The 23,307-nt window shown below is 49.8% G+C and overlaps 2 protein-coding genes across 8 annotated transcripts; both read right to left on the minus strand.

Annotated features, from left to right (window-relative positions):
- Positions 1-3,929: 3,929 nt before the first annotated feature.
- CORT (cortistatin) lies at positions 3,930-4,991 on the minus strand. Its single transcript, XM_067311284.1, has 2 exons — positions 4,890-4,991; positions 3,930-4,145 (listed from the first exon to the last, which is right to left on the minus strand). Exons 1-2 carry the CDS (start codon positions 4,989-4,991, stop codon positions 3,930-3,932), a joined length of 318 nt encoding a protein of 105 aa, XP_067167385.1.
- SRM (spermidine synthase) lies at positions 4,071-20,592 on the minus strand. Of its 7 annotated transcripts, none has more exons than XR_010886378.1 (10): positions 20,419-20,592; positions 20,149-20,269; positions 19,953-20,045; positions 18,648-18,801; positions 17,798-17,886; positions 17,313-17,453; positions 16,255-16,377; positions 15,423-15,680; positions 8,212-8,431; positions 7,371-7,436 (listed from the first exon to the last, which is right to left on the minus strand). XR_010886378.1 is itself a non-coding variant. In XM_067311002.1 (8 exons), the coding sequence occupies exons 1-8, from the start codon at positions 20,562-20,564 to the stop codon at positions 15,663-15,665; spliced, it is 885 nt and encodes a 294-aa protein (XP_067167103.1). In that variant the 5' UTR covers positions 20,565-20,592; the 3' UTR covers positions 14,291-15,662. The 7 variants fall into 7 exon arrangements, 2 of the variants coding, with proteins under 2 accessions (XP_067167103.1, XP_067167105.1); XR_010886379.1 differs by lacking the exons at positions 7,371-7,436; positions 8,212-8,431 and adding exons at positions 11,385-11,403; positions 12,081-12,145; XR_010886377.1 differs by lacking the exons at positions 7,371-7,436; positions 8,212-8,431 and adding an exon at positions 4,071-4,145.
- Positions 20,593-23,307: the final 2,715 nt, after the last annotated feature.

Raw genomic sequence — 23,307 nt, forward strand, 5'->3', positions numbered from 1 at the left:
GAACATGACACGGAGCAAAGTCTCTTGGATCAGTCTCCAAATTTCCTACAACCAAGCCCAAGGCATGAGGCAAATCTCTTAGCCTATATTGCCAAGAGAGAGAAACAAGAATAGCTGCGCTTCTGTATCACAGGGACATTGCAGTTTGTTACTGTCTAAACAACCAACTCATCAGATGAAGGCTGTCAGAAACAAGCATGCTGTCAAGATACTTTCTGTGAGCCACTGTGTTCAGTTATAGCCAAGAGCAATAGCAGAATTTCCTAGACTGAGTGAAGAGAAAAAGAATTCCCCTTTGGTACAAACCTGCTTGCTCTTTTTCCAGCTTGTCCAAGTCCATATCTGACTATTCATAACCCATCAACCCCAAGATTTTTTTTTTTTTAATGGACTTACTGCCTTTCAAATACACATGCTCAGAGTCTCTGAGCAGAGCCAAAGATAGATAGCAACATAAGACAAAAGACACCTTGGTCAACCTTGTACTTGATTCTCCCTGCAATCTTAGGCTTAACCTTAATTTTCTATGGATGTAATCAATGTTAGAGGAGCCTCATAGGCCATGCATTGTTTGAGAGCGACAGATTTAAGTCCATCAGCCTAGACAGTCCTGTCTGTCCCCACTAGATTTAACTCCACTTGCCAGCCAGTACCTTTGTCAAGTCTGGTCTAATTATATATCCCTCCACTCTCCCAGACTGAAAATGCACACAGCACAGTATTGACTCCCCCACTAGCTTACCTGGGCAGCATATATTAAAATATTATCTTCACTATTAAAAGGACATACAAACAAGTCACCATGGAGGATACTAAGTTTCAAATTAATACCTAGCTAGTTCCTCTGTGATATCTGCCCACATACACGCATACTTTGATCTCAGAGCAAATGAGGTTTACTCTGTTTTCATTGAGGAGTAAGTTACCTTAAACTACTTCATATTTATCACGGGATAGGATGTGCACACACAGAGTTACCCATGGGTATAATATGCTGTAGGTTCACAGCTGAGCTTGTCCCCTTGATAATTTCTTCACTTGCCCACAGCTTGAAGCATAAGCATGAACTAGCTTGCAGTTAAAAAAAAAAATTAATTCAGTGAACAACACTGTAGCATACACTGAATTAGGAGAGGTCAGCACTGCATGTACTAGTTGACTTTGAGATCTGGAGATAGCTCATATGTATTATCCATTTGCTCATACACACACAAAATCATTCTGAGCTGTGACAAGATTTTAAAATGCACTGGCTATTATATTTAAAGAACAAACAAACAGGGTGCCCCACAAATCTTTCCCTTCTCCTTGACATACACCACTAGAAGATTCCCAATTCTTTTGTGAAACATTTAAATAGTAAATACCCATAGATGACACTACCTATAACCCTTCACTATACCCCACCACTGAACCCGATTTATCATGTAAGCTCCCTAATATTAAACACCATCATTAGGCAGGATCCAGCATTGCTTCAGTCTCAACACACTAACTTACCAAGGAAACTGCAAAACCAAATCCAGCGCAAGCACCGATTTCAGCACTGATGAAAGAAGCTGGCTCAACTGTCTTGGCCCCTATCCACAGCACGTGCACTGGCTGCGCAGACTTCCTGCTTGGTGCTCAGCCAGCGTGCCTCAGCCTGCATTAGCAGGAACCAGCTGCAGGGATGAAAGAAGAGTTCAACTTCCAACTTAACTTCCAACCTTGAGAGCAGCCTGACTCCTCTCTTCCAGGAACCATTAAATAATACAGCATGCATAGTCTGCTGAACAGGCAGTCTCTATTAGGGACAATCTCTTATGTCCCTATGCTGTGGGGTTTCTCATTTGCACCACACACTGTCTTGAACATTATCAGAGACGATATTTAATGATAGATAATATGGCAACTCTTATGAAAAGAAATCTCATGAATTATTATCCTGGTTGTTCTCATACTGCTAAACAGGTCTTAGTAACAACAGCAGTAATATTTAGCTTTATACAGCACTCATCATCCACGTCTTTTTTAAAAAGATTTTTTATTTATATATATATATATATATATATGTATATACACACACACACACATATATATACACACACACACAGAGTAGAGAGTCATCACCCCATTTTAAAGACAGGGAAACTGAGGTATTGAAAGGGAAGCAACAGCAAAATGTGAAAGCCAGCAGCAAAGCAAGGCATAAAACCAAGTCGCCTGTGTCCCAGCTGGGTGCTGTTGGCAACACAGTTGGAAAGCTCCATATCCCATTACCCATACACTGAGTCACTGAGTTCCCCCAGCAAGGATCTTATTTTTCATTATGGAGTGAAAAATAAAACAAGCCACAGGGCTCTAACTCCTCCTGCAAGCCAGAGAAACACAGCCAGAAACTTCTATGGCAAACGAGGCAGTGAAAATGCAGCCTGACACAGAGCAAAGTGGCAGAGACAAGCCAGCCCGTCTGGGTGCCCGAGTGGTTGTATCACTCATTATTCAGGGAGAGCGGGGGGAGTGGGAAGTGTTACTTCAACTGTAAGAAAACAGGCTGGCTGCTGATTAATCCAAAATGCTATGGAGATGAGACCCCCGCCATGGTCAGTGCCCCCCCCCAAAAAAACCAAAGTGTGAAGGCTCAAAAACAAGCCACTTGAAATAGGTACTTTTCAGTTCTCAGTGGTGGCAAATCAGGCCTTGGAAACAGGCTCAATAGCATCACATAGCTGGAGTCTCTACTATGTGTGATTGTTCCCAATAATGTAGCTCAGCTCCAGAACTCAACCTGTTACTGTTAAGCATTAAACCAAATTGAGCAATAGAATTTCATGTTTCACATTTCACAGGGTGAAATGTCCTGACTGAAGAAAAATAACAGAAAAAAAAAATCACAGGACACCAAGAAACTGCAACAGGACCAGGAGCAGTCAGAGCTGCAGGACCGTGGATCACAGTGGGTTTATTTCGGCCAGTTTCCGTTACAGACCCCAGCGTTTCAGACACAGATACGGTCCCGGAGCACCCGGGGACCTGCTGCGGGGATACCTGGTGTCGAAGCAGAGCTGGCCGGCCACGAGCTGGATGCACACCCCTTCGCACACCTCCGGCAATCCCCGGGCCGCGGCGGCAGCTGCGAGCACCGCCTGGCACTTCAGGCATCCACCCCCAGGCCACAGCGGGCACGGGAAGGAGCCCAGGGGACCGTCCTCCCGCACGACCGCTTCTCCCCGCGATCAGGGCAAGCGTGGAGGGGATGAGCAGCCCCTGAGGCCCAGCCCAGGAGCCTCCCTGGTGAGCGCAGGCGGGGGACAGCACGTCCACACACAAAACGCTGGCCCACCGCCCTCCCCACAGCCCGGTGTAGCCCCCTCTCCTGCCGGGGCACTGAAGCACAGGGCTCTCCCCGCTTGGCCACAACACCCGGGGCCCGAGCACGGCCGGGGCGAAACAAGGGGCCCGGGAGCAGGCCGCGGACGCGCCGACCCACCTGGTCCCTCCGAGGCAGAGGGGGCAGCCACGGCGCCCTCGGGAACGGCCGCGCCCCTGCTCCCACAGAAGGGCTCCTCCTCGGAGGGGACAGCCGCGACTCCTGCGGCCCAGGGCAGGGCCCCGCCGGGCCGCTCCGCTCCGGCGAGGAGCCCGGGCCACCCTCGCGCGCAGGCGGCTGCCAGGCGCCCTCCCAAAATGGCGGCCGCCCACCATGGCTGCTGCCCAAGATGGCCGCCGCCGCCTCCAACGGTCCTAACGGCTTCCAACGGCTGCCGCGAGCCCTTCCCACCGCCGAGGACCCGCCCCTCCCCGGCCGGCGGCGCTGCCCCGCCCGGGGCACAGAGAGGCGGACACGGGTCCCCGAGGCGCCATGCTTTATTCCGGGGGTGAGGGAGTGACTAGGGGCGGCCGGGGCGGGGGCGCGAAGCCCGGGCGCGGCGAGGCCAGGCCGGGGGCTAGCAGGAGGTGAAGGTTTTCCAGAAGAAGTTTTTGCAGGGGGCCTTGCGGTCCCGCTGCGAGAGCTGGGCTAGCCGCCCCAGCGCGGCCCGCTCCTCCTCCAGCTTGCCCTCCTCTTCGAAGTCCGGGGAGGCCGCCTCGCGCCCCGCGTCCGCGCCCTCCAGCAGGCCCGCCAGCATCTTCAGCAGGGCGTCTTTCCGCACTCTGGTCTGTTCCTGCGGGCAGAGAGCAGCGGGGCAAGAGGTGAGAGCCTGCTCCCTCGGGGGGCGAAGGGAAGGACCCGCCACCAGGCCGTGCAGAGCTTAACGCCTGCTTAAATCTCACCCCGCCTCGCAATTGGGGAAACTGAGGAATAAATAAGGGCCACAGCAGAGCGGTGCTAGGTGCTGAGGAATTTGTGGCTGCCCGGGCCGCTCCTCCCATCCCCTGTTCCTTGCCCAGCCAACTGGACGGAGAAAGGCATGTGTGCGTTATCATAACCGGAAAAGAGCTGCTAACAAATAGGCGCAAATTAGCTGCAAAGTCCCTAGCTGCCTGCAGTAATTAAGTGTCAGTGAATGCCAAGCTGCCTTTTCTCCTGGAAAGCCCCCGCTCCCGTTTGGGAAGGTCAGGGAGAAGGTGGAGCGTCCCCTGTGTTACTCGATGAAGCGTATCTGAGACTGCAACCCCCTGGGTAAAACGCTGGGAGTTGCATGCAACAAGGGGAGGGCTGGGCTGAGGGGGAGGAGAAGCCCCAAATACCTGAAACAAAATATTTAATCTGTAGAAACAGCTTTTATTTCAAGAAGGTGGGGCAATAGCCTGAACTTGGGGGAAGGCAGAATGAAAGAGGAGTTGCTCGGCTCCATCCCTTTGTAAGAGCAGTTTCAGAGCACTGTGGTTTTGGGCTTGAGGGATTTGCTTCAGTAACAAGAGCTGTGAGTTACGTTTCTCTTAACTTCATATCAAGCAAATCTGACCTTGCCTGAATATTCCTGGTCTTTGTGACTCATTGGCAGAGACAGCTGGTACCGGCTTAGCTGGATAGAGAGTCTGACAGGAACAGATCCCGTTTCCCACATGGATGGGGATCTTTGAAGTGAATTTTTGTGTGAATTCGCAGAAATGCCATGGTTACTGCCGGGATCATTCTGTCTGCCCACTGTCTCTGTCCGCACTGGTATTGACAGGTTCATTTACTAAGGGCTACTTGGTGAGCAACTCAAAAGATGGAGAAATACAGGTAGCAGCAATTATTCTGGGTTTCCTTGACAGAATGTTTGTGGATGTTTTTGAAGCATTTCCTTACCCACTAATTACTTATCCTGTTTCCAGGCAGCGGAAACTGAGGCATAGAGAAGTTAGATGCTGTCTGTAGTGGAAATAAAGATAAAAGCCAGCCTGTGTCCATCCTGATTCCCATTCCCATGCTGCCGGTACAGAAATGTCTGAGCCTTAGGGAAACAGGCTGGGGAACCCAGCTGAACACATCCCCTGGGTCATGCCTTCCTCATGAGCTTCTTTCCTAGCTGTAAGCCCTAGGTTTTGAGATATCTGCTACAGATGAGCTCTGTGACGTTAGAGCCATCTGCTAGAGATTCAGATCCTTAGTAAAGAGAAATAAAATAGCTGTACTAAAACTCTCAGGAGGTGAACTAGCTACTTCAGACTCGGAGGTGGGAAGGAAAAGCTCAGCCTGCTGTTAGAGGATATTCCCTACGCATGATCGGTTGTGGCTATTAGTGGAACTAGGCAGCTCTTGCCCTGCACTGATCCTTTGCTAATATCCTTTTTTCTGATAGCTGCTCCTGAGTTGCAAGAGACCAAGACTCATTTGGCAGCAGCTAGGGATCTTGGCACTGGTGGGTTGTGGGCACACCTTGAGGTTGATGCCCAATTCACTGTACTACTACCAGTGTGTCAGAATGCACACATCCTTCTTCTGCATTTTTACATGTTTTATGCCAGGATTCTATGTATAAGCTATCATACTTCACAGTTAAAGAGATTTGTCTGAGTTACAGCAATGGTGACTGTAAATACTGATTCATCAGTATCTAACAATTTTTCAGTTTGTAAAATGCTTTAAAGAGAATCATTATATCTATTTTGATAGATATTGGAGGCATTATTTTAATTTTTACCAACGCCTTACTTAGTTATTTGTTCCACACAGCTTGTTTCTTTTTTTCCAGCAGCTTGCGCTTCTCAGGAGGAGTTCATTTTTTAAGTATGGGTTTGTTATTGTAAGAATCTACAGCTGAAAGTTTAGTTATCCCCAGAAGGGTTAATCTCAGCCAGCTGCAGAAGCCCTGATCTCTAGCAGAACGCTATCCCTAGTACCTCACACTGTGTATGTTTCTTTCTCACAGCCAGTTTTGTTGTTAATGGGATGTGAGCCCATTCCGAAAGCAATAAGACACTGATGGATGAGCTGGTGCCGATGCTGAGACAGAAAGAATGATATGGATACGCGCAAAGGAGAAGTTAGTGCCTTTGAGACCAGCACTGGGATCCTTCACTTCTCTGGGTAGCTCCTGTCCAGGACTGAAATAACAGCAACATTATGGATACAGCAATGAACTGGACTGGCAGGGAGTCGCACGGCTAACCACAGCTCGGAGGATCTAACGGATGGCAAGGAGCAAGCAGGTGAGGAAAACGGTGGGGCAAACGGCACAGGGAGCTTTCTTGTGATTATGTTATGGTATTGCTTCCTACCCCTCTGGCCTCTTGGGGAAATAGTCCAGCAAAACAAAGTTATTACAGTGCTGTAGCTATTACAGTATTGCAGTTTTGCTGGTTGGTAGGATAATTATATTGCTATAATAAGTTCTGCCACTGCAAAGAGCTGTGCTGGTCCAGAGTGTAATTATTCTAGCAGAACTATGTCGGTATAACTCCCCTTGTGAATACTACTCTGGAAAAAGCAATTTTATTCTGATATAATTACTTCATTTATTATTCCTCTGTTACTTTTCTACTGAGCCCATCTTTTAAACATTTGTCCTTCCCATGGGTCCTATTTAAAATATCATCTCCCTTGATCATTTTACCAATTACATATCTTTTCCCTTCTTTCTCTCCCTGGTACTCTGCTTCATTCTCTCACACTGTACTCTTTCAGCAACCTTATTTTCTCCTTCTCCTGTCTGCTCCGTTCTCTTCTTTGCCAGTTTTTGCTTAGCTCAGACTTCACTTTTGCAGCTCACTGGAGTCTGTCCTGGTACCTTTCCTAAATAAACCATCTCTTAAGCTGTAGTAATAGCTCCTGCTTCAGCAGCGCTGGAAGCTGTAGTGCCTTGCAATATAGAGGTAGAAGAGGTTGCATCAGGTAATGCCCAATTGCCCTTTCTGCCCTTCCCTGGCTCCAGGCTGCTCCTGCGTGCTCCTGTCCCACCCAGCTCCTGCACAGGGTGCGTTATACTCACCCTACTGTTCTGTAACGCGAGTCTCTCTTCTCCGGGCAGCGCAGTGGCTCTCACGCTCCACACCAGCAGCAGAACGGACACCAGGCTGGCCACCAGCTGCATGATGTACAGCCTGTGACTACCGTGCTCAGTTAGGAAGACTCGGAGAGGGAGCTGTTTCTGGGCTCTCTTCTGCCTCAGACAATGGCTGCAGCCCCTTTTATAGCCCTCCCCCTAGCCTGGTGGGTGACGCAGACAATTAAGTCTATATCAAAGGCAAATTAGACTTTGGAGAGGTTGTTAACACTTGGCTGCTTGAGTGGGATACTTCAGTGCCTCTGGGCTTTCCATGTGCCAGACCTGCAGAGCCTGAGGAAGTGAGGGTTTGGGATTCTCCAGTAACATGCTGTCTCTTCACCCCGAGAAATTGTAGGCGCTATCTGTGCCTCCCCTAGTTAGCCAAATTCTTCTTGGGAAGATAATGCTGGCCAGAACAGGCCAGCAGCTTGCACAAACCTCTAGCCAATGCTGGATGATTCAGAGGGAAGATGTAGAACTTCTGGCCACCAATACTGAGATATGGGCTTGGACCCTCAGCCCTTGTGTCCAAGCAGTTCCAGACTCGAGGGGTTTTTGGATCAGGATCTCTGCTTCAAATGATGCATCTTATTGTGGAATCCCAATTTGCCTGGCTTTCTCATTATGGTAACATGGGGATACAGAGGAGCATACTGCAGCTATGCAGTAATATAATCTCTCTCTCACCACCAAGCCTTTCTCCAGAGACACACACCCAAGAGCAAGTCCTCCTCTGACTGTAACAACCAACCCCCATAGCCAAGAGCTAAATTGTTATCCTTATTTAACACATACAAAAACACAGGCAACTGACCTGGCCAAGAGGATGCTGTGGCAGAACGAAAACCAGAAGGCAGAAAAGCCCGTTCCCCATTCCTGCCCCTTACCAGCATCACAGTTCCTGGAAGCAGCATGATCAATCTTTCCCTTCAAGCAATCCAGCTCCTAACGCCAGTTATACCACTCTGGGTGCTCAGAGACAAAAGATGCTGTCTCTTCCATGCCTATTTTAAAAGAAACACTGGATTCCCTCACTGAAAGATACAAAGAAAAAGAACTTTTCTGAGTGATGCGGACTTTTGGGGAAAGGTAGCAATCCAGCAATTTCTAGGAATGAGTTTTCATCAGAAAGCTTTGTAACCTCATTGCTTCTCATCCACTGTTGTGAAAGCTGGCTTCCACACATCGGTTTTAGATGAAACCTTGCCTGTTTCCTTTTAAATTGATCTTGCTAGTTTATGAAAATGTATGCTATTACCTTCATAATGTATTCTGTCATACACTTTCCAGCCTGTCTGGGGTTTGAGATACAGCAGTCAAGTACCAGGCTCCAGTGAGTAAGCAAATCGGAGGGACTTGCTAACTGACCCACAGCCAATTTGCTCGAGTAGGTGTAAAAGTGGGAGGACAGCAAATGGAGAAAGCACAGTCGACTGCTCAAGAGAAATGAAGGGCATGTACCTGTGAGCATGAGATGTGGCTGGGCTGACAGGCAGGCAGGAGTTGGATCCTGTACTGTTGCTTATGAGGCAGGACTAAACCTCATGGGCCTATTAGCCCAAAAGCTAGACAGACCACAGAGGCTGTGCAGCCAGGTCTCCATGCTGAGGGCCATCTGGTCTAACCAAACTGCTTGTTTTATTAAATATGGTTTTGTGTGGAGCTTTGCCTTCTGAATGGAGAGTTTTCTATAATGCCTCACTGAGTGAATGGCATCACAAGTGTGCCTGGAGGGGAGATGCAAAGGGGACTTGATGTGTGAGCTGAGAAGAGCAAGAAAGACAAAGCGACATCCCAGGAGGCAGTTTGGATGACTGTAGTTGTGCAGGACGATGCTTCTCTACCAGAAAGGGATGATGTACTGAGCGAGAAATCATCTTCTAGGGGGTCCACAGGAATGTAAACAGTGCGTCTGCCCTAGGATTAAAGGGCAGTAATAAAATAATAGCTTTCTCTTTAAGGGGGTTGGCTTGGGAGACAGTTTCTGCCCAGACATGCCAGCATCAAACCTGTGGCCCTGTTGACCAGCACACTGCAACCAAAAAATATATTTCTCTCCTGGGCAAGGCTTGGTGTCTCTGCCCTTATGGTGATAAAATTTGCTCTTTTTTGTAACTGAAAAGAGATGAACACATAAGTCCAGGATTGCTCTTCATTCCCACTGTTCCCTATTCCCTGTCACATTGGCTCTCTGACCTTTAAGAAGGCCCTAATTGTTCTTTTACCAACCCTTAAACACCCATTGCTCTGTACAGGGAAGTTTAAGATCTTCCCTTGGAGGAATAAACACTTCTGACAATTCTTGCCTTGATTTCCTCTTACCATTTTCTCTCTCTCAATTATCTGACTCACCCTTCAGAAGTCTTCCTCCTAGATGCTCTCTTCTGTCCAGTCACACATGGTTTGAGAGGGTGTCTGCCACTTTACAATTAGGGTGGATCTATCTGAAATCAGCATGACCGGGAAGATATCTGTGGGAGCCTGGTAAAGGAGGGCATGCTCTAGATGGAAGTTCAGCATAGAGGGTGACTTGAAAAGGCCTGGCTAGACAACAAGGACTTTGGCTCACAGCATGGCTTCAGCAGAGAGATGCAGGGTTGGTTCAGGAACACAGCAGAATATCCTGGCACAGCCAGGTGACACAGCCACCTTCTTGTTGTGATTGAGAGCAAACAAGTAATACGCAGGGGGACAGGTTTGGTCTTTGAGTGAAGAGTTGCCTGCCCTCTCCTCAGTGCGTCTGTTCAGCACTGTCTCAGCAGTGCCAGAATACAAAAGCTAACACCATGGTTGGCACCAAATGCCACATTGAGGAATGAGGTAATTTCTCAATTGCTTTTCTCTGTGGCCTGGATGTTTGCTGTCTTTTGCCTGTTTCTTGCCTGGTCTGAGTTCAGATCCCCATGTTTTCTTGAAGCACGTAGCAGAATTGCACCAGGCACCCAGATCAAAGTCTGGTTCCCAAAGGTGAGAAACTCAATTGCAGCTGAAGGAAGGATTCAAATGCTTTTGCTCTCCCATCACTGGAACCCTTTCTCTCCACCCTTAAGGGCCCTTAGTGGCAAAGGGCAACACAATAAATAAAGCAATAGTCAGTTGTCAGTGGCAAGCCAATTTGTTCACTGAAATCACAGCTCATTTATCAAGCCAGGCTTGCAGTATTCCCTTAGTAACAGCATCGCCTTCCCCGGGGGCCTCTGAGAAGCATGCAGGTGGCCGTTCCAGCCATGGCTTTCATCGGCACTAATCTAACGAACCCAAGGAAGAGACTGCCTCAGCGTGGGCTGGAGCCTACAGTTCCCCACTCATCTCTGTAAGAGCTTCGGAGCAGGTGCAGGGAGGAGGAGGGAGAGTACCGCAGGGATGCTGCTGTCAGAGCATGCACGACTACAAGCCTGTTAAAGCTCTCGAGGGAGGTGGACCTGGGGGAGTTGTGCTGCCTTCTCTGTCCAGCGACCCCAAAGGGGCTGGAGGAGGATGAAGGGAGGGCGAGTGTAACGCTTCGGTGCTACATTCAAAGCTTTTTGTTATTTAAATAGGCATGCAAAGTTACACATTTCAGTTTTTCCACCAAAAATCATCCTCAAAAAAATCAACTAGTTGCTATGAAACACTTCTATTTCAAAATACCTCCATTTTCCACTGAAAATATTTTGCCTGGCTCCAAGCAGGAGGCATTTCAAGCTGTGAAGCAGGTTGATGACACTGGTGTTATTGCTTACTGACATATGAACTGACCTTTACAGCTGAGACCACCAGACTTGTGGTGGCAAGGCTGTCTGGACCAGACTTGGATGGAAATGGCTTTTTGCCACTTGGATTTCCTGAGGGCTTGCATATGCACCGTGCCGTGTGGGAATTCAATCAGAAAGAGCTGACCGGTGACGCTAACACACGGGACTGAGAGATTGTCAGTGCGCGGAACAGACGGCTCCGCTTGGAGAGCCTCAGGCACGGATTCACACGCTGCACACAGGCTGAGCCTCCGGTTATTCCTCTTTCACAGCTGAAGGGGGACGAAACACGTGCAGGGTCACCGCATACATCATCCCGCCCTTATTCCTGGCATGCAGAATTAGCTTTGTTAAGCAAGTTCCCTTGCAGAGATGACCCAGAGGAGAGCGGCGGCGGGCTGCGGCGAGGCGGGGCGGCCGCCGTTCAGTACCAAGGAGAGGGCAGCCCCCCGGCTGCCGGCAGGCTCCGGGGCCAGCTCTCCTCCTTCGCAACAGGCCCTTCAAACTCTATTCGCCACGGAGCTGGCGTCCTTGAAAGGCCTGCCGCTGAGAGCCTTAACGCTTGTAATAATGCCCCTGCCTTTATCTGCTACACACATCACTGTTCCATAATTGAAATTCCCTGGCTCTAATTCCCCACCTTTTGCATATTTTAAAAGCGTTTAACTCCCTCCAGTACGTGGCCGGAGAAGAGCTTTACTTAGTCTTCTCAGCATTTAATTTGGGTAAATTTCTCATTTTACTTTTTAATGACATTTTGTCTGACTCTCTTTGTCTGGACCTGAGCTGCTGCTTCAGGCTTTCGTCCAAACTTTTACCTCTTCTTTCACCTTCCATTTTATCAGAAGAACTTGCCTCTCCCTGAACTTGATGGCAGTTGTTATTACTTTTTGACTGTTTGCTTATTGAGGCTGCTGCTCTCTGATGAAAGATGAATTCTCATTCTTACCTTGGCAGTCTCTTGCTCCAGCCAAGCTCCATCAATAATTCAGCCAGGCCTCGATAACGTAAGCTCTGGATGAATAAGACATGCCAATTAACTGGCTGAAAGGGCTCAAGAGATACAGGCAAAAGATTTCTCTTAATTTTTTTAAGCTGTTTTCTGAAGTTCTAAAAATTGTTGGTTCAATGAATAAAGCACAGGGCAGGGAGTCTGACACCGTTCAAAAGGTGCCAAGAGGCTTAGGCAGTTGGTGTGCTGAAGCCCATCAGGCTCTGCTCCCTCGCCTGCCTCCACCTGCTCCGATATTGCATTGTAAGCTACTTGGGACAAGGCCTATCCCTGATCGCACAGCTCCTGGCTTAATGAGGTGCTGCAACATGACTGCAGCATGTCTACACAAACGGCATCTTTGTGGATCTTTGCTTTGCTTATGAACAGCCTGACATGACTAGCCTTGGGCAAAAGCCAGCTAAAACTCCAAAAGAGTGACTCAAGTATTTTAGTTGCCCACCTAGAGACACTGCAAAGATTGCTTTTGAGTGTTCAGGGCTCAATTATGTACGAGGCCCCATTAGTTTTCTCCTGTTGGGCATAACCCAAATTGCCAGTCTCTTCTGAAACCCCAGCTTCCTGTGCTACAGCATCCCGCAGTGCAACAGCTCAGACCTCGCGCATCTGTGGAAGGGATAATCAATCTGCAGACACGCAATTGCCTGACAGATGACTGCCATGCCAAATACTGTTCTAGCAGCTTAAGCAGCATGTAGACCTCATGGCAGCTCTCAGCCCAGGGGTGACTTTCATTTCAACAGTCATAAAGTGCTTGGAGCTGCTCACATGGAACCAGCTATAGACGCACAAACTCTTGTTCCCACTTTTGCTGCATTGTTAATGAGTGCTTGATTCAGGCACTGATCTTTATCTTCACCTGTTGCAAGGCGCTGAAGCATTTGGAACTGCCTATAAGTAACGGTGATTTAGAATTTCTCAGAAATTATATATAGGACCCTGTGGATAGATCATGTATGATTTGGATGGCAAACAGCCTCGTCTTCCTGCTCTTGTTGCTGGCCAATTGCCTGGGCCACTCACTCACAGCTTTGGAGAGAGCTCAGGGAAACAGAAGGAAGAACTGGCTGCACAGAGGTTAGTAACAGGACTGATGGAGCTCTTCCCCTCCTGGGCACTGTTGTACTCACCCAGGCTGGGTGGAAGCCTTGAATTTGTTACTAGTTGGCAGCTGCTCTAAGGCCTTCCTGGACTACAGTCCTGGCCTTGATTCCCATTCCAGGAGAGAGGAGAAGATGCTAGAGGTAGTTTTCTGTCAAGGATGAAGGGCTGAATGGGGCTCAGGTGCACAGCAATTTAAACAGAAGTAGCTAGAACCAGCCTACAGTACTGGTCTGTTCTTTATAAAGACTTGAGCAATGTAAATGCACAAATAGCCCTCTGCAGAAGGACAGATTTAACTAATCAGTAGCTGTGGGAGAAAGGGAAGGAGACAGTTATCCCAGACAATTAAGAGGCAAGATGTGTGGAGAACTTCACCAGAACCAAGATTACACCCAAGAATACAAAGGAGATCCAGACTCAGCTCTGCAACTTAGCAATGCTTTGCAATATCTTTAGACCACAAAGAAGCTGTGCTGATACTGGTAGCAAAAGAGGAAATTGGGAAAGTGAAGTAGTAAGTCTCATCAGAAAGAGAAGAAAGTAGAAGGAAAAACTGACACTAAGGAGGTCCCTTGCTGAAGGCACTCAGGAGCTGCATCAACTATGCTGTTTATATGGTCACAGTTATGGCAAAGCTCAATCCCAACCATTGCAGAACTCTGTTCCTCCTTGTTTTCTCTTACCAAACGAAAAAGTGTCTCTCAGAGCAACCAGCCTTTTCTTGGCTTCTCTTGATGCCACCTAGTGACTGTTCCTAGCTTGTTCAGCAGCTTGAGTCCAGTGCAAGGCTCGGACCCACGGAGCCACTTAGCCACAGCAATTTTTGCAGAGGAAAAGATGGTGCAACTGAGTGGGGCCAGTGATTGACAGGACCCAAGCGATGCTTGCAGGGAGATGGGCAGCTAGAGAATAGCTTGAAAAGCCAGACCAGAAGCAGTTTGGACTAGAGAATAGCTGGGATAGAGGGTACTGATTTCTAGAGGGTAGAGGATGACAGAAGCTGGAGTTGTTACGAAGTAAAGTTACAACACAGTACAAACAACTGTATCACTCTTCAGAGTTTATTTTTGATGATGTTTGTCATCCCTAGAGACAAGGGAGAGAGGAAGTCAGACCACCTAGAGAGTGCCCTTGGATGTCTTCTGACAAGCACAGCAGACATTCAGGATCTCCATTTCCACCCCCATACTCTTCCCAAAGAAGCATACTGACCCACGCTAATGACACCTTAACCAGAGCCAAGTGTTTAATTGATTGCACTGGAGTGACAACTGCACAGTGGTTGTGCTGGGAAGATACCCACTGCACAGTGGTGGCATGGAGTCTTTAAAACAAAAATGAAGAGGTGGAGGCAGATCCATCTCACAACAGAGTACAATGAAAACAACGTACGCATCTGGGGGTTCTGGGGGCAGCACTGGAAATAATGATGCCTCTTAAGGACTAGCAAATACCCAGGCCTGAGGCATCTCAGCATGATTGAGATCAAAGTCTTGTCAGAACAACTGACTCCCCTTCATCAGTACTGTACAGCAGGCAATGGATCTAAGGTTTGTTTTTTTTATATATATATATATATTTATATTTATATATATAAAGCGCCTATCACTGTATTGATAAACATTCTTTGGAACCACTCTGACGGCAGAGGTAAGAACAGGAGTCAGCCTGTTCGTACCTCAGCACTTCTGTTTCCAACCAATTGAAAAAAAAAAAAAAAAACCCAACCCAAAACAAAACAACCCACAAAACTTTGCTGCCAGCCTGCCTGGCTGGTGTTTAATACTGCTACTCCATCAGGGTTGGAGGGAGACCTATTGTGAATGACAACGGTTTGCACTGTGACTTCTCCGACTGTGCTGCAGAGCAGTGCAGGTGTCACAGAAGGGCAATGGGACATGAAGGCTCTGACCCGTTACCAGTTAAAACGTCTCAGCAGCAGGGAGCTCCCGTTAGGAGAGAGCAGGCTAACTTTCCACACAAAGCTCTTGCTCTCTGTGTTTAAGGCTGAATTAGCGAACCTTCTGGACTCCTCCCAAGTTTCAGAAGATCGCCAGATGGAAATACGTGTCAGTTATAAATATACCATGTCAGTTGAGGGGAGGAGGGAAAAAAGGAGAGGGGATATAGAACAGGTGTAGGGAGGGGAGGAGAAAGGAAGAAAAGACATCTTACGTTTCCGGTACTGGAAAGAACAGTTTTGACCCCACGCGATAAGTCACTGCAGCTTTTCAATAGTCTTACGTGGCTTATGCCCCATCATCTTTCACACATCATCAAAAGGAATGTTGGCTGGCAAAGGGTTAAACAATCCCGCACAGTGGGGAGCAAATCTGCAGTCTGCTGGGAAAGTCCCCACCACATCACTGATGATCTCAGGGTCCAACTTGAAGGGAGAAAGCAGCTTCTCAAGTCTCACACATCACTCAGGGCCTGGAGACAGCCAAAGAACAGAAGTGTGAAGATGGACCTGCCACTGCTCTACCAGTCCTCTGTAGATGCTTGGCTTCAAAACACCACAGTGCCCTCATCCCTAGGACTCTCTGAGCAGGCCTCTATTTCTGGAACCTCCAATTGCAGCCCAGCTAGGAGATGAAGGAATGATGCAGAAATACAGACTGTCCTTCGAAAAGGCAGACTGAACTACACCAGAGCATCCTTTCTTTACCCCAACTGGCAACAGAAACCACAGCCCAGTTTTTATCTAAGACTTTTGGAGCTTTCCAATGGGAAATACCAATTCTGCAGGCTCTTAAGCTTGTTTTTGGTCAGAGAAGTAGAAGTGATCTGCCAGCAAGTCACGGGACACCAGCCCAAAAGGTAGTTGAACTCCAGTCTTCCCAGACTGATTCATGCTCTGCTGTATCATACAAAATGCTATCCTGCTTTGACTTGCCTGCAGAAGCCTTTAGGGCTGCAAGAAATCCTCAGCCCTGTATAGTCCTAGCCAAAGAAAAGTCACACCTCCGTCTTGATGGAGGAACAGCAGCAGCACAGCCTTGCTTACCTTCCGTGCAAACTCCGGCAGGATGAAAGCTGCTCGATGGATGTCAGAGTTGTAGTATTTCAGACTCCTCTCCTCCACTTGCTGCTGTGAGAGCTGCTGCACAGGCTCCCGGAAATTTGTGTTCTACAACAAAGAAGCCAGGTAGCATTGTAGCACTTGGGTAATGAGCAAAGGGCTGTGGGATGGGCATCCCAATTCATGGCAGAGAACCAAGAGGACACCTAGGAAAATGGATGATTTTTTTTTTTCTAGTGTGAGGTCACAGGTTTTGCACAGCTTGAGCCTGAGTTTACACTCCCTATCTCGTGTGACTACCCCTTACTCATGGATGTCCATGTACGAGGACAGGCTGCGTGTGAGCAGTGCCAGACGAAGCTTTCATATTGTGCCTGAGCATCTAACAAGCAAGGCTTTTGTGCTTCAGAGCAGAATCCACATCGGTGTTAAGTCAGGCATGGTACGTGCTGCCAGCACCCCGGACAAGTCAAATGCAGCAGCAGCAGTGCAGCTGGCTCCCTAAACCAACATGAGAGTTGCGTTGCAGGCTAGCTGCAAGGACTAGAACTAGCGAGAGAGCCGAGGTTACCCTCACCGGTCGGTGGCTGGAAACAGATCTTTTCACTGTCAACAGCCCACATGCTGAAACTGAGCATCATTTGGAGGCCTACATACTGGAAGATGCCCCGAAACATCTAGCATGCCCAAAGCCCACTTTACGACAGCCAGTGTCAATAGGCCAAAGCCTGAACAGGCTTTGGAAAGTGATATTGGTCTCCTTCCTTCCAAGTCTGCTGTACTGAGAAGAAAACCATCTCTTCCTTTTCTAAAGCAGCTGGTTACATTACTGCTCAATGCTGCGCTTCACTGAGGCAGGCTGCATTGCAGCTTTGGGGACCTCAGCTGTCAGCCTGGTCCTAGCACAAGCCCAGAGGTTTCTGGGCAGGCAGAGCTCGGTGCCACAGCACAGGCTCTGCAGGATGCATCCTGGCAGGCCTGAGGCAGGCTCTGTGGGTGCTTTCAGGGAACAAAAAGCAGCACTTCGGGTGCCTGAAACTCACCGAGTTCTTGCTGCACAGCATGAAGCCGATCTGCCCGCTGGGATATGTGGGGATGGTGCAATAGGCGTATTCCACCACAGGAAACAGAGACTTGCAGAACTGACGCATCTCCTTAATGAGATCCAGGTGCAGCCACTGGCACTCACCTACAAGGAGGCAGAGAGACAGGATGCAGGTGAGAGCTGCCCCCTCTGCTCTGCACAAGCCTGTGCCAGGTTAACAGTGGTTCCAAGTCCAAACCTGCTCTACTCTGCACAACTCATGTGGGTTCAGAGGCGAGCAGAGATAAAAGATGCCAGTTTAATACAAAGCGTAGTCCAGCACTTAATGAGCTGACAAGTACATATCAAAAATACTCCTGCACCTGGAAGCTGAATTGGATTTCACTCACTGGGTCATGTCTCCCCAAGAAAACAGTCCCCTTTGAGCCTCACACTTTGCATGCAATGGTCTGGCATTAGCTTCTGCCCAGGGAAGACAGCAACCTCACCTTGGCAGCAGAGAATCCCATCTTCTCGCAGAGCTGTCTTCATCAGCTGGTAGTAGGATTCTTTGAATAAACTTTCTGCAGGACCTGGGAGAAAAGGGAGTAAAGAGATCTGTCAGGAAGGGAGTCTAAGAAGGTAGATTCCCAAAGATTTTCTAAATGTCCACACTGTATGAGGACTGTACTGGAAAAGAGATATTTCAAAGAGCTTTTCAGTGATGGAAATAATGTAGAAGCAAAGAGTTTTGAGCCTGGGATTCAGCCCACACCTCATTAGTGAGCCCAGCACCTTTCCCAAAGAAAGTCCTAGCAGTTGCCTCTTGCTTCAGTAAGATTTGTACAAACTGAACTCCTGCTCTGAATTGCCCTTTAGAGATGTTTCTCTCTGTGTTGACTATAGCAAAAGGGAAGCTGACTCAGGCACCCAATGTTATGAAATGAGGCAGTATAACTAAATTTAGTCCCTCTCTACCTCAGTTCTTTTCTTCCGAAATGCAGCAACCTCGCTACAGCCATCTTTAGGCAAGTTAGCTACACCAGCAGCATGTGAGCTAGTGCTTCGTTAATGAGCACATGTGCAAAGCTGCCAGTGTGGTTCTGCACCCCTGGGGGATCCTTGGATTCAAGGATCAACTCACTGCCAGAAGCAATAGCTGCTGGAATGGGGTTTTGAGGAAAGAAATGTGACAGACAGCTGGTTGAAGCCTTGCTAATACAATTTCCTGGTGGTCATCCTTCCCTTTCTCTACCGGAAGAACTAAGTCAGTGACTTTAAAGGAGATCTGGCAGGCCAGAAAAGCAGGAGAAAAGGAAGGAAAGCCGTACCCTTTCACAGGCAGAATTCTTACCCATGGGGTCAGACGAGTCCGTGATAATCACATCAAAGGCTTCTTGATTTTGTTTCATGAACTCAAAACCATCTCCCACATGTAAGGTCAGCTTAGCACTGGAATAGCCCACTGCCATTCCTGGGAGGTATTTCTTAGATACCTGGATCACATCCTGCAACACAGGGAACATTAAGGGGGTCAGTGGGGACTACAAGGAGCTACTTCTCAAGCTACCGTGCAGCTGAAAGAACAATATGTGAGTCATCTCCTTCCATGCCTTCAGCACAGTCTTACTCACTAACTAGACTCTCTAGAGCTGTCAGCATCTTCCAGCCTATGAGCTACACTCAGCCCTTTCCTATGGCCTCAGGGCTCAGTGACACTGTTGGTCTGTCTGTGCCAAACTCAACAAGAGGAATTTGGAGTTTCAAAAGCTCCCTGAGGAACTAAGAGAATCTAGTTACAGATAGGCTGCTCTATACTCCTTTTTCCTAGGGATACCAGTTGCAAAGGTGATCTCAACTAAAGACTTTTTTTTTTTTTTAAATGCAATTATGCCATCAGGTTTCTGGATCCAAGATGAGAAACATCCCTGGCTCTGCCCTATGATTATAATCCCCCATGAGATACAGTTTTCTTTTTAAAATTGTTACAGGCTACCTGCTGCAGTAAGAGAGCTGCTACCCTAGGTCCAGCAACTGTATCCAACACTGCCAACTTGTCACAGCTGGTAGGGACGTGAGGCTACACCTGTTCAAAACCAGGCACGTGCACCTACTTAGCTTGGCAGGCAGGGTACAGGATCTCCCACTGCAGCATTTCTCATTCCTAACGCTGCCTTACTTCCAAGAGACAGCAAAACTTCCTAGAAAAACGTACCAATAGCACAGCAAACTAACCGGGAGGAGGAAGACAGCCCACCTGCTCACAGAAACAAATACCCCGTTTATTCCCTGCTTTCAGTCACAGGAGAGCGCTCGGCAAAGGGACCGTTTCCTTCGGCAGGAGAAGCACTCTGCTCTGCATCACGAGAGGGGAGAAAGCAGCACCCTTGCAAAGCCGGAGCTCTCCTCCTCCTCTAGGATAAAAGCCTCCGAATCCTGCGCTCGGCCCACGCTCGCCTGGAAGGGCCGCCGCCGCGTGCGCGTGGAAGAAAGCACACGAAAAAGGCAGCCAGCTGCCACGTAGATGACTCGCGAGGCAAAGAGGTGGCGCTGCCACTGTCGCGCCAACCGCGCGCCCCGCTGACAAGGGGCGGCAGGTGAAGCGGCAGCTCCGCGGGACGCTGCGGAGCGCGGCCGCCCGCCGCCCGGCGCCACGCACCTCGTCGATCTCGCACTGCACCACGGACTCCACGGCGGGGTGCTTCACCACCTCCCGCAGCACGCCCCCGTCGCCGCCGCCGATGATGAGCACCTGCGAGGGGCGCAAAGCGGGCGGTCAGCGGGGGGGCCCGCGCGGGGACGGCGCCGACCCCCCCCCTCCTCCCTCCCTCCCTCCCTCCGCGGCGGGGACTCACCTTGCGGGGGTCGGGGTGGCTGCAGAGCGGCAGGTTGGCGATCATCTCCTGGTAGGAGAACTCGTCGCGCTCCGTGCACTGGATCACGCCGTCCAGGACCAGCACGTTGCCGTAGGTGGTGCTGGGCACAGCGGGGAAGCGCGTTGGAGCCGGGCCGCGCCCAGGGCCCGCGGCGGCGGCCGCCGCCGGGCCCCGCCGCATGGCGCGGCGCCCCCCGCCGCCCCGGCCGCCCGCCCCGCCGCCGCCGCCGCCGCCCCGGCCGCGCCGCACCTGCGGAAGACGAGGATCTCCTGGTAGCGGGAGCGCTGGTGGTGCAGCAGCTCCTCCACCTGCAGCGACATGGCCTGCCCCGGCCACAGCCGGCACGTCTCGCGGAACCAGCCCTCGCGGATCAGCGCCGCCGCGCCGCCCTCCATCCCGCCCGGCCGCCCGCCGCGGCCCCGGGCCCCGGCACCCGCCGCCGCCGCCGCCCGGCCCGGCCCGGCCCGACCCCGCCGCCGCCGGCGCGGGAGCCCAGCTCAGGCGCCCACGCGCCGCCCCGCCCCCGGGCACCGGCGCGCGCCGCCGCCGCGCCCCCATTGGCGGGCCACGCGCCCGCCGCGCCCCCATTGGCCGAGAGCGGCGGTGACGCGGCGCTAGCAGGGTAGGGCGGCTGGCGGCCGCGGGGCCACGTGGGGCCGCGCGCCCGGCCCCCCCCCCCCCCGGGGGTTCCCGGCGGCGCGGGGCCGGGGGGTCCCCTGGGTCCTAGTGGGGGTCCCACGGGGGGGCCGTGAGCCTGGGGGGGGTCCCATGGGTCCTAGGGGGGGTCCTATGTGCCCCAGGGGGCTCCCCTATGGATCCTGGGGGGGGTCTCATAGGGGGGCTCCTATACATCCTGGGGGGGATCCTACGGGGGGGTGATCCCATGGGTCCTGGAGGGGGCATGGGGGGGCGCAGGGGGTCATGTGTCCTGGGGGGGGGGTCCTATGGGTCCTAGCGGGGGGGTTTCCCAGGGGGAGGCTTGTGTGTCCCAGCAGGGGTCCTGGGGGGCCCCCACCAGCCCCTACCTGCCGGGCACAGCCTGCGGACGCCCCAGGAGCGCGGCCGTGCTCCCCGGTGCCGCCGGCGTTGGATGGAACACTGCATCCGTCCGCGAGCAAGGACGCAACCGCTGCGGTGCTGAATAAAACATTTAATTAAACACAGAGGATTTAGCAGTCTGCAGGGAAAACACTGCAACTGCACCACTGCCATGCAGGAGCTCAAAGCTCCTGTTCAGCCCCCCTCCAAAGCATTAAAAGCCGCATCAAAAAGAAGAATCAAGGCTGGAAAAGGTTACAGCATCGGTCCAACATACACTTCTATACAGGGAAGGGTGCGCAGCTGCTAGATGCTGCCTGTTCTCTAGAAGTCACTTGGTCTTTTCTAAAAACAGCCGGGCACTAGTTATTATGCCGTAATTAACATGTTGGGGTACCAAACAACTAACAGTTTTGACTACCGCGTCAACACACCTTGACTCTTCCAAAAACCTCAGCAGCCGCTATGGAGCGCACTGATGGGAACAGCAGAAGGCACCCCAAAAGGAGAGAGACCCAAAGCGCTACACACTCGAAAGAAAGTCGCACTTGGAGTTTTTAAGGGTTAGATGTTATGAAAGCAAATTCCTTTCTAATGTTACTGTGACCTGGCGTGCATTCAGAAACATTACAAAACACATGCCACATGCTGTGAAGAGCAGGCTTTGGAAGAAACGCACCAAGGTTATACCAAGAGTCATTCTCCAGCCAGATTATTAGGCAAAGGTCTTCTTGGACAACTCCCATGTGATAGAAAAATCATCTTACATTATGGGATTCTAGCATTATAACTTCATCTGAATCATAGCTGTAATCAGGTGAATAAAACAAGCATGGATTTGCTACTGACCTTCTTTAAGGACATTTTTAAAACCGATGGTAGCAAGCCTCAACTCATAAAAAGATCAATTAAAGAGACTGAAATTAAGACCATCCCTGAAAATGTTGCATTGACTTGTAAGTAGAGGAGTTAAAGAAACTACAGAAATAGCAGAGGTGTTAAAGCTGAAAAGAAGGGGAATTGGCAACCCCAGCAAATACTTCTAAAGAAAATTGCTATTTAACTGCCTCTTTTCAAACACATTCTCCAATATTCAGCCATGCAGACAGGCTTCACAAGCAGAAGTTCTGCCATTAAGATGCTGCTTGATTGGCTGTGTCCATACTAAGATACCTAAGGAGGAAAAAACCCTTCTCTGCTCCTTCCACTGCCTACTCCCTTGAAATATGGGAAAAGATTGAAAAATCTCACAGTCTTTGTAAAGCAAAGTCCTCAGGTTGGGAAGGCAGAAGGAAGTTTTTGCCACTACCCACTTAGCCCTTGCACCTGGGCTGGCAGTCAGAAAAGTCAATTCTCTCATCGTCAAAACAGATGAGCACGAAATGGAAAAGCTTTAGGCAGAAACACAAACCACAGAGCAAAGACGAGGCCTTGGGAAAGGAAACAACATCGAGTGGTCCAAACAGCGACCGGGAATCCAGGACACAGCTCTGCCACTGATTTAACATGGCTTCAGCAAAGTCACAGCAGCTCTCACCTTTGGTACTCCCAGCTGTACAAAGGTAACATTGGCTACCTCTTCTGCAGGAGCATTACCAGCCTTCGGTTGTCAGCATCTAGAGTAGGTGGTGAGATCCTTGAATCACATTTTGGGCTGGTACTCTGTCTACAAAGACTTCAGGATCGCTCATGCTGGATATTTAAAACCACAAAGTGTCAGTAACAGCTGTACTGAGATTGGGTTGCAGCGCTTTCCCCAGCTCAGCACTGTACTGTATTTTTACCTTCTACCTAATCATATTGCTTTCACTCTGTATCATTATGGTAAAACAGTAACTACTGGTCTCCAATTCAAAAAGTACCTGAACTCCTTTTTTTTTTTTTTCTTAAAATAAAATCTTTCCTTAAAAATACACAAATACTGCCTTGAAAACTCATTTTCTGTATTACCTTGTCTTGTAAAAGATGAGCTGTGTGGTTCAATTTGTAAACAAGGTCTAGCATAAAAGACATAGCTTGGCTGTATTTCCTCCTCTGGAGCGCTGTGGTTTGAGTCGCATCTACAGAATCTCTCAATTATTGTTGTACTGGCTTTAGAGA

The sequence above is a fragment of the Apteryx mantelli genome, chromosome 26, assembly GCF_036417845.1.
Source record: "Apteryx mantelli isolate bAptMan1 chromosome 26, bAptMan1.hap1, whole genome shotgun sequence".
Lineage (NCBI taxonomy): Eukaryota > Metazoa > Chordata > Aves > Apterygiformes > Apterygidae > Apteryx > Apteryx mantelli.